The sequence below is a fragment of the Myotis myotis genome, unplaced genomic scaffold (genome assembly GCF_014108235.1).
Source record: "Myotis myotis isolate mMyoMyo1 unplaced genomic scaffold, mMyoMyo1.p scaffold_m19_p_14, whole genome shotgun sequence".
NCBI classification, from domain to species: Eukaryota; Metazoa; Chordata; class Mammalia; order Chiroptera; family Vespertilionidae; genus Myotis; species Myotis myotis.
In genome coordinates this window covers 19,811,830-19,823,100 of record NW_023416318.1, presented here as the reverse complement: position 1 = coordinate 19,823,100, position 11,271 = coordinate 19,811,830, and the positions used below count along the sequence as shown (strand labels likewise).

Below are 11,271 nucleotides of genomic sequence, written 5' to 3'. Positions count from 1 at the left end.
ATGGTGAGCCAGCTATAAGACTGGCTCTGAGGTTAAATGTATTTAATTTTTAAATTCACCATTTACTAGTTTGTGACTGTGATCAAATTAATTTTTCTGTGCCTCTGTTTTTTAACCCATGAAAGATGATAATATCAAACATATAGATAGGCAAGTTCTGAGGTATTGAAAGAGATAATGTATAAAGCATGTACTTTGGTGTCTAGCAAATGGTTAATGCTGATAAGAGCAATATATTTTTTAATATATTTTTATTGATTTCAGAGAGGAAGGGAGAGGGAAAAGAGATAGAAAGATCAATGATGAGGCAGGAACCAAGATGGCGGCATAGGTTAACGCCGGAGTTTGCTGCTTTGAACAACTACTTCAAAAGTGAAACTAAAAAACGGAACGGACATCACCCAGAACCACAGGAACGCTGGCTGAGTGGAAGTCCTACAACTAGGAGGAAAGAGAAACGCATACGGACACTCAGAGGAGGCGCAGTGCTGAAGTCAAATTCTGAGGTGCGGAGTGCGTGGAGCAGGCTGGCGGCGGAGGGCGCGGTTGGCGTTTTCAATCGGGAGGGAGTCGCAGACTCTGAGCTCCAGATACGGGCGAGTCTTTAGGGTCCCAGACTCAAACGGGAGAAGCGGGACTGTCTGGCTTCGGTCAGAGTGAGTGCGGCTTTCTCTCCGAGCTTTGCAGCGGGTGCTGGGACTCAGAGAGGCAGAGCCCCTGGGGACAGGACTGAGAGCCGCCATAACTGCTCTCTCTGGCCCATCCTGTTGATCCTGTGCGACCCGCCCCGCCCAAGCCCTGCACAGAGGCATTTGCCGGATAGCCTCAGGCAAAGGCTAGATTAGCACCTCCCTAGAGGACAGAAGTTCTCTCACTGCTAACACAGCTGATTCTCATAGCCACTTGGCCTGGAGGTCAAACCCTCCCTGGTATTAGCTACAACAATCAAGGTTTAACTATAAGACTGTGAACAAAGACCACTAGGGGGTGCACCAAGGAAGCATAACAAAATGTGGAGACAAAGAAACAGGACAAAATTGTCAATGGAAGATATAGAGTTCAGAACCACACTTTTAAGGTCTCTCAAGAACTGTTTAGAAGTTGCCGATAAACTTAATGAGATCTACAAGAAAACTAATGAGACCCTCGATGTTATATTGGGGAACCAACTAGAAATTAAGCATACACAGACTGAAATAACGAATATTATACAGACTCCCGACAGCAAACCAGAGGAGCGCAAGAATCAAGTCAATGATTTGAAATGCGAGGAAGCAAAAAACACCCAACCGGAAAAGCAAAATGAAAAAAGAATCCAAAAATGCGAGGATAGTGTAAGGAGCCTCTGGGACAGCTTCAAGCGTACCAACATCAGAATTATAGGGGTGCCAGAAGATGAGAGAGAGCAAGATATTGAAAACCTATTTGAAGAAATAATGACAGAAAACTTCCCCCACCTGGTGAAAGAAATGGACTTACAAGTCCAGGAAGCGCAGAGAACCCCAAACAAAAGGAATCCAAAGAGGACCACACCAAGACACATCATAATTAAAATGCCAAGAGCAAAAGATAAAGAGAGAATCTTAAAAGCAGCAAGAGAAAGACAGTCAGTTACCTACAAGGGAGTACCCATATGACTGTCAGCTGATTTCTCAACAGAAACCATGCAGGCCAGAAGAGAGTGGCAAGAAATATTCAAAGTGATGAATAGCAAGAACCTGCAACCAAGATTACTTTATCCAGCAAGGCTATCATTCAGAATAGAAGGTCAGATAAAGAGCTTCACGGATAAGAAAAAGCTAAAGGAGTTCATCACCACCAAACCAGCATTATATGAAATGCTGAAAGGTATTCTTTAAGAAGAGGAATAAGAAAAAGGAACTCTTACCATTTGCCACAGCATGGATGGAACTGGAGAGCGGATAAATACCACATGATCTCACTCATTTGTGGAATATAATGAACAACATAAGCTGATGAACAAGGACTGATCCAGAGACGGAGAGGCATTGATTGGACTGTCGGGACTTGGAGGGAAGGTAGGGGAGGGGGGGGTAAGGGGGAAAGATCAACCAAAGGACTTATATGCAAGCATATAGGCCTAATCAATGGACATGGACAACGGGGGGGTGAGGGCATGAGCGGGGGGGGTGGGGGGGTAGAGGGTAACGTGGGGACAAGGACACATATGTAATATCTTAATCAATAAAAAATATATTAAAAAAAAAAGAACCAAAAAAGAAAAAAAAAAAGAAAAGATACTCTTCATCATTAGCCACTAGGGAAATGTAAATTAAAATCATAGCGATATTCTGCCACCCTTATTAGAATGATAAAATAAAAGACTGGCCATACTAAGTATGAGCAAGGATATGAATCAACTGGAACTTTCATACATTGCTAGTGGCAATATAAAATACATCTGACCAGTCACTCTACTTCTAGGTATTTAGAACAAACAAAAGCATATATCCATACAAAAACTTATACACAAATGTTCATAGCAGCTTTGTTTTTAAGAGCCCCAAACTGGAAACAATCCAAACATCTCTCAACAACAGTTGGATAGGGAAATTACAGCACATCCATAAAATGAAACCCTATTTAACAATAAAACGGAAGGAACTGTTGATACCCACAACATGGATCAATCCCAAAATAACTATGTTCAGTGAAAAAAGCCAGACAAAAAGGAGTACATATTGTATGATTCCATTTATAGAAAATGGAAACTAAGCTATACTGACAGAAAGCAGATCAGTGGTTGGCTGGGGCTAGGGTGAGGGCAGGAAGGAGGAATTACAAAGAGGCATGAGGAAAACTTTGACGGTGTTGGGTCTATTAATTATCTTAAATTTGGTGATGGTTTCTCAGGCTATAGATAAGTCAAACTTAACAAATTATACACTTTAAATATGTGCCTTTTACAGTATTATCAATGATGTATGTCAGCCCTGGCCAGTTTGGCTCAGTGGATAGAGCATCCACCCACAGACTGAAGGGTCCCAGTTCGATTCCTGTCAAGGGCATGTACCTTGGTTGCAGGCTTGATTCCCGGCCCTGGTTGGGGCACATGCAGGAGGCAACCAATTGATGCATCTCTCTCACATCAATGTTACTTTCTTTCTATCTCTTCCCCTTCCCTTCAACTCTCTCTAAGAAATCAATGGAGGGGGATTAAAAATGGTGGCATCTACACAATGGAATACTACACTGCTGTAAAAAAGAAGGAACCCTTAACCATTTACAACAACATGGATAGACCTGGAGAGCATTATGCTAAGCAAAATAAGCTAGTCGGAGAAAGATAAATATCACATGATCTCACTCATTTGTGGAATATAATGAACAACATAAACTGATGAACAAAAATAGAGCCAGAGAAAAAAATATTTTAGAATATAATAGAAGTAATCCTGTTATTTGCAGATTTTTAATATTTCCTATAACATTTGTGATATTATATTATGTTAGCACAGTTTTGGTAATATTATTATATTTAAAATCTTTTTTTCTTGAAATATTAATTGCATGTAATATTATATTTAAAATCATTTTTATTGAAATATTAATGTTTACTGCATGTAAATAGCTAATTATTTTGTATCTACAATCTGGTAATAGATTTATTTTGTATATTGAAAAACATAAAATAAAAAAACAAACAAAAAGAAATCAGTGGAGCCCTAGCCAGTTAGGCTCAAAGGATAGAGCGTCGGCCTGGATACCAAAGGGTCCCGGGTTTGATTCCGGTCAAGGGCACGTACCTTCGTTGCAGGTTCCTCCTCAGCTGGGGCCCTGGTCAGGGCTTGTGCAGGAGGCAACCAATTGTTGTTTCTGTCTTTCCCTCTCTTCCACTCTCCCTAAAAATCAATGAAAAAATATCCTTGGGTGAGAATTAACAACAAAATAATAATAATATGCCAAAAATACCTGACATTAAAGCTGTTAAAAATAATATATTTCTAACTTCCTTTTTAATATTTTACCTTCCTCTTCACCAGATCCTATAAAAGGGCCCATAACCACCCAATACCACTATAGACAGGGAGAGTGGAAATAGTAGTAGAAATAAAGATCTTAATTGATTGCAATGAAAATATTTACAAATTTTACAAAAACAGACACCCATCTGAATACATTACTAGTACTTCTCCCAGGGCCTTGGAGGATGCCTATGCAAGTCAGGGACTGATGGAGATGACAAGGAACATCTAAGTGTTCCTTGGGTTTGGAGGAGGTGGGGATGAGCATGAGGATCCAGCAGAGGAATGGTCTTCCAGTTCCTTAGGCTCAAGACTGTGGTTTGGATATAAAGCAGATGGCCTTGTTCTGAGGTCACAAGCTAGTAAGGCCTGAGGCTATATCAATTACACAAGGAATGAGGCAAGTTTTTAAAGGTCAGTAGCACCATCCTCTGGCGTTTATGCATGATCACCCAACACAGATCTGTCTCACCACTCCGGAGATGTATCAGTGTGCTGAGGCACAGGAGTGTAAGACAAGATGTGGATTCCATTACTGTGCTGCTACTGTAACTATTTGCTAATCTGTTTCTTGAGGCAGATCATATCATCTTTGGGTATTGTTTTCAACAACAGTAAAATAAAATAACAAGAATTACCTATTGATGGCATATACTAAGATCTTCTCATAGAAATAATTTTTATCCTGTCTGAAATCTGGCTGATCTCCTCCATGATCTGAAGTGTATTTTGCAGTCAGAAGAAAGAAAATAGGGAAGTAAAAAAGAGAATTAGATGGCATAGACAGGTGACTCCAGGTGGGGCAGCACTCCAGCACTGGCGGGGGCTGCTGACATTTTTCCCTCATGCCAAGGAAACCTCACTGGGCCTTAGAAGGAGTCCTGAAAGTTGAGCCTTATTTGCTTCAAGTTGAATCTACCTGTCTAGAAGCTTTCTATTACTTTCTCCCTTGCCTCCCCCCCCCCCCCCCAATTATTTGAAGTTATCATTTACTGGGTATTTACTTTGTGCCAGCCACATATGTGCTTGTCAATTTTTCTCAACCTTGTTAACACATTAGAATTATTTAAGAAGCTTTTTTCCCCCAAATATATTTTTATTGATTTCAGAGAGGAAGGGAGAGGAAAAGAGAGATAGAAACATCAGTGATGAGAGAGAATCATTGATCAGCTACTTCCTGCATACCCCACACTAGGGATTGATCCTGCAACCCAGGCATGTGCCCTGACCAGGCATCAGACTGTGACCTGCTGGTTCATAGGTCAATGTTTACCCACTGAACCACGCTGGCCAGGCCTAGCATCCATTCTTGTGAATTACTTTTAGATATGGGGAGGATGGAAAATAGGCAAATTATTTTTTGTGTTTAAAAGAAAAAGAAGTAGAATTTCCTATTGCTTTAGTTAGCCAAGATAAATGTTCCAATTGGAAATTATAGTTTATTATACACTAGAGGCCCGGTGCATGAAATTCATGCACGGGGGAGAGGGGCCCCTCAGCCCAGCCTGCACCCTCTCCAATCTGGGACATCCCTCTCACAATCCTGGACTACTGGCTCCTAACCGCTCACCTGCCTGCCTGCCTGGTCACCCATAACTGCCCCCCCTGCTGGCCTGATCACCCCTCACTGCCTCTGCATGCCAGCCTGATCGCCCCTAACTGCCCCCAGCTGCCGGCTAGGTCACTCCCAACTGCCCCCTCCCTGCTGGCCTGGTTGCTCTTAACTGCCCCTGCCGGCCGGGTCACCCCTTACTGCCCCCCCCTCGCCAGCCTGGTCACCCCACACAGCCTGCTCTTCAGTCGTTTGGTTGTCCCTCACTAATCCCCCTGGTGGCCTGGTCGTAGGCAGCCATTTTGTGAGGGCGTGAGGGTTAATTTGCATATTACCTCTTTATTATATAGGCTGTGTCATTATTAATTTTTGAGTACTATGTATAAGACATGGACTTGGCATTGTGGACAGATACAATTAAATTTTTCTCAGTATCTTTTTCTTTTGTCTAGCCTACCTTGCCTCCAACAAATACAGTGGCCAGAATAAGGCTATTGCAGCCAGAAAGATCTGGATTAAATTTTTTCTCTGTCACTTATTAGTTATTGGGTACTTTTTAGTACATTTGGTTCTGTCCACAAAGACATTTGGTCCATATCAAATGTTCCTTGATATTTGGTCGTCAAAAAGGTCCATGCTTAGAAAACATCCCTGGGTTAAAACAGCCCATCACATTTATTTATGCTTTTGATTTACAGGATTAATACATAAAAAATACTATCATGTTTTTAGTGCTCCAAAAAATGTGACAGTCTAGTTTAGAAAGGTTTAGAAGCAACATAATCTAGTGGCAGAAATACAGACTCTTAAACCAGACTATTTGGATATGAATCCCAGCATTACTATTTACTAGCTGTGTGACTTGTAGTGAGCTATTTAACCTGCATGGACCTTACTGATGAACAGAATAAACTGGTGATTATAATAGAATCAGGGGCATAGAAAGGGAGTGTACTGACTATTCTTGGGGGGGGAAAGGGGTGTGGGGGATGCGGGAAGAGACTGAACAAAAATCGTGCACCTATGGATGAGGACAGTTGGCAGGGGGGTGTGGACAGAGGGTGGGGTGGGAACCGGGTGGAGGGGAGCTATGGGGGGAAAAAGCAACAACTGTAATAATCTGAACAATAAAGATTTAATTAAAAAAAATGAATCAACAGTATTGGATAACAATGTAATTCTCAACTCAGAAGCTGCCTCAAGATTAGGTGCATCTTCAGTTAATGTAACAGGAAGGGTGGTGTGGGAACCAGGTAGAGGAGAGCTATGGTGGGAGGGGGGGGAGGAACATCTGTAATAATCTGAACAATAAAGATTTTTTTTTAAAAGAAGCAATAGATTTTATCTTATTAATTGCATCCCCTCACAAATAGACCTCAGGTCACCAGATGTGTAGACACAAAGAGATTTTTTGTTGTTTATAGTCTTTAATTGAAATGATAAAGGAAATAGATTTAAAAACAAAACCAAATAGCTATTTCAGGTCTAGATTAAGAGGTGGCACCAGGTGTGGGACTCACATTTTGAGTGGCCACCTGTGGTGCGACTTCGATGATCCAGGGTTTGTCTATGATTCTGGCTGTACAATTGCGCTTCTCTACGATACCTATAATCCATGCTTGGTGACCTCCACCATATTTGGGAGACTTTATCTCTGCACAGAACCGAGCTTCTTGCTCACATGGAAAACAGATTAGAAGGCCTCCTGATGTCTCCAGGCAGGTCCCATGCATGAGGCCAAACATGTTTCCCCAGGCCTTGCTCACAGCAGCCATCTTGGCCAGGACAGGGAGGTTGTGAATCACAAAGGGCACCTCGTTCCTCTGCTGTTTAGCTAGGTTCTGTGCATGGCCCAGAATTCCAAAGCCAGTGATATCAGTGGCAGCATGTCACTGAACGTGTGCATGAGTCCAGTAGCTGTTCTGTTGAGCCTTGCCATATTCATCATCGCCTCCTGGTATGCCAACTCCACATCTTCTTGAGTGACCACTAGTTTAATTTTATTCCACTTTTCAAGAATATCCAACCACTGGTGCACAGCCACGGTCACTTGTGTCCCCAGGGGCTTTGTCAGAACCAGCATGTCCCCAGGCACTGCGTTATCTGGCATGAAGAATTCATTGGGCTGGCAGACAGTTGTAGCCACTCCTCCCAAAACAATCCAGGGGTTTACCACTGTTTGTCTGCCCGTTACAGACGCTTCTGCCTCCTCTGCTGCATCTTTAAAACCCTGTATAATTAGGGGCATCACTTTATCCCTCTTCCTACCAGTCATTTCATTACTGATTCCAAGGAGCATCAGCATATTGTCACATTCTGTGACCCACATTGCATAGAGGTCACTGAGTACATTAGCACATGCTATCCTGCCCATCATATAAAGGTCGACAACATGATAAATGTACTCTGTGGTTTGCACCAAGGAAAGACCACTATGCCGCAAAGGAATGACACAAATATCCATCCCAATGCCAAGCCTTGGCATAACTGCTTCCAGAAACTGCTCATCTTCTTGGAAGTGGTTCTCTTGTAAGGATTCCAGCAATTTCTGCAGGACATCTTGGGGCACTTTGCAGCCAGTGCCCTTCAGTTCAGTAAATCTTGTTAATCGGAAGCTCTTGTCCAATTCATAACTTTCAGGGTTAAAAGACTCCCATTAGACATGGTTCTTGGGTGTACACACCTCACAGCTGGGCCCCTCTCCTCCCTCTCTTAGTCCACTGGATTCTTCAGATACACCTACCTCCAAGCCCCTAAGTCCAGGACACCAACAATGGAAGGGACATGGTGAGGTGGGCGCACCGACCAGGCATTCACCATAAAACACACACCGGGGCACAGAAATCCAGAACACCTTGAATCTCAGGCTGTTGCTTTTAAAGGCCAATGGGGCCTGGGTTCTTCGTGCAGCCTGGCAGGGGAGGCAGCACGGTATCGCTGGCAGGGCCATGCCCAAATGCCCCCCAATGTGGCGACAGCAGGGAACCGCATGTGGCCCACTGGCTGGCCCACGCCTGGCCCGGACGCCCAGGTTCAGTCGGCACCACGCCAAGAGACCCTCTTTTCTTTTTAAAAATATTTTTGCTTTTTCCTCCCTGGCTGCTTGAAGTTCAACCATCATCATGAATGACACAGTAACTATCTGAACCAGGAAGTTCATGACCAACAGACTACTTCAGCAGAAGCAAATGGGCACTGACATCCTTCACCCTGGGAAGGCAACAGTGCCCAAGACAGAAATTCTGGAAAAACTAGACAAAATGTGTAAGACTACACCTGATGTCATCTTTGTGTTTGGATTCAGAACCCACTATGTTGGTGGCAAGACAACTGGCTTTGGCATGATTTACGGTTCCTTGGATTACGCAAAGAAAAACGAACCCAAACATAGACTTACAAGACATGGCCTATATGAGAAGACAACCTCAAGAAAACAGAACGTAAGAACAGAATGAAGAAAGTCAGGGGGACTGCAAAGGCCCATGTTGGTGCTGGCAAAAAGGAGTAAAGATTCTTCAGTGACTTCATCTGTGATGATTGTGCAGATTTTTCATAAGAGGATTAATAAACTAAATTTTTATGTGAAAAAAATGTTTTTCATTGATTTCAGAAAGGGAGAGGGAGAGATAGAAACATCAATGATGAAAATCACTGATTGGCTGCTTCCTGTACACCCTCTACTGGGGATGGAGCCCACAACCTGAGCATGTGCCCTGACCAGGAATTGAACCAGCATCCTGGTTCATAGGTCGACACTCAACTATTGAGCCACTCCAGCTGGGCTTCATCTTTATATTTCTAATGTCTGGGACTTGGTAAGCACAAAGAGACAGAAAGAACCTTGTTCATGGAATCCAAATACTCTGATTTGAATCTTCACTACCTACTACTTGTCTTGGAATAATTCATTTAACTTCCAAGACCCTCAGTTCCTGCAATAGTAAAGTCAAGGTAATACCGCTTTCAACTATTGTGAGGATTAAAGGAGACAATAATTTAGGGAAGTGTCTGGAATGTATGTGGTCAATCAATATGGGCTAAAATTTATGTAAATATTTTTCAATATTATTTAAATAAAGGGGTATCTACTAACCTAAGTATCCTATAACAATGTAATTTTGCAAAGTTTATAAGATCTACCATGAGTCTACATGACAAGTTCTTTAAGAAAACAGAGCCCTAACCGGTTTGGCTCAGGGGATAGAGCGTCGGCCTGCGGACTCAAGCGTCCCAGGTTCGATTCCAGTCAGGGGCATGTACCTTGGTTGCAGGCACATACCCAGTAGGGAGTGTGCAGGAGGCAGCTGATTGATGTGTCTCTCTCATCGATGTTACTAACTCTCTATCCCTCTCCCTTAAAAAAAAAAAAGGCAAATACATAGAAAATAAGTTTATGGACTTATTAAAGGAAATTAATTTGCTAGCTCCTTGGCCAGGACTTTTTACTTTGAAATATAATCAGGTGAGATTTAAAAGAAATTATTGATATATGAATTTAAGCATCCTACATGGGACATATGACAATAAATTCACGTTGATACATGCAAAAACTATTCTGGCCCTGGCTGGTGTGGCTCAATTGGTTGAGTGTCATCCTGTGCATCGAAGGGCCAAAGGTTCAATTGCTAGTCAGGGCACATACCTAGGTTTTTGAGTTCAATCTCTGGTTGGAGCATATACAAGAGGCAACTAATGGATGTTTCTCTTTCATATTGATGTACCTCTCTCTCTAAAATCAGTAATAATAGCAATTTTAAAAAAACCCAACCATAACCTCAGGTGAGGATTAAAAACCACCACCAACAAAAAACACAGATTGCTAAGGTCCCACCCAGAGTTTTTTTATTCAGTAGGTCTGGGATGGGGCCTGAGAATCTGAATTCCTGACCAGTTTTCAGGTGATGTTAATGTTGCTGGTCCCTGAACCACACTTTGAAAATAACGGTTAGAGCATTTTTTTTATTTCCCTCCCTACTTCACCTGCCTAATTTCGCATTTAATCTTCAGTCCTTCCCTCACCACAGAACATAGTGCTCCACGGCACAGTGTACTTAACCCTATCACATAACTTATCACATGATATTGTAATGTCCTATTTATGTGTGCTTCTCTCCTACCAGACTATTATCCTCAGCACCGAACACGATGGATAAGCGGGGACTACTGCAAATACATTTCAAGGGGAGAATCTGGTAACATGAGAATCTTACAATTGTGCATTTCCCTTGACCCAGCAATTATATTTCTATGAATTTATTGGAAGTCATCAGGTATATGTATACATTTATGTATATGAATAGTCACCTGGTATTGTTTATACAAGTGAAAAACTGTCCAACCATTTTGGGATTGGTTGCACATCTTATATCTATTAAGTGCCATCACACTCATTAAAAAGGATTGTGTAATCTTTTAATTTACCTGGAATTATAGGAGACATTACTGGGAGAACATACTAGTAATATGATCACATTTTTCTATTAAAAGAAAATGTCACGTGTATGCATGGCAAGTCTCCAAGTTTATATAGCACTGTTAAATTATTTCTGGATGGCGAGATGGAGGCTGCGTTTAACTTTCTTTTACATACGTTTCATGTACTTTGGTACACTTTTGCAGGGAGCAGGCATTTTTTAAAAAGCAGCTTCGTTCTTAGGATCAGAAAATACAAGGAAACTATAGAATCGGGCGAGGATTCCACCCACTCGGGGGCTGAGGTAGGGTGAAGGGGCT

At 42.2% G+C, this 11,271-nt stretch overlaps 1 protein-coding gene and 1 pseudogene across 1 annotated transcript; one reads left to right on the top strand and one right to left on the bottom strand.

Moving 5' to 3' along the window:
- Nucleotides 1–6,969: 6,969 nt before the first annotated feature.
- Nucleotides 6,970–8,225, bottom strand: LOC118669360 (selenide, water dikinase 1-like). The gene is given in 2 exon segments (XM_036335499.1): nt 6,970–7,429; nt 7,432–8,225. Coding segments are annotated over 2 exon segments (993 nt in total). The 5' UTR covers nt 8,024–8,225; the 3' UTR covers nt 6,970–7,028.
- Nucleotides 8,226–8,660: 435 nt separating this feature from the next.
- On the top strand, nt 8,661–9,046 carry LOC118669381 (annotated as a pseudogene).
- Nucleotides 9,047–11,271: the final 2,225 nt, after the last annotated feature.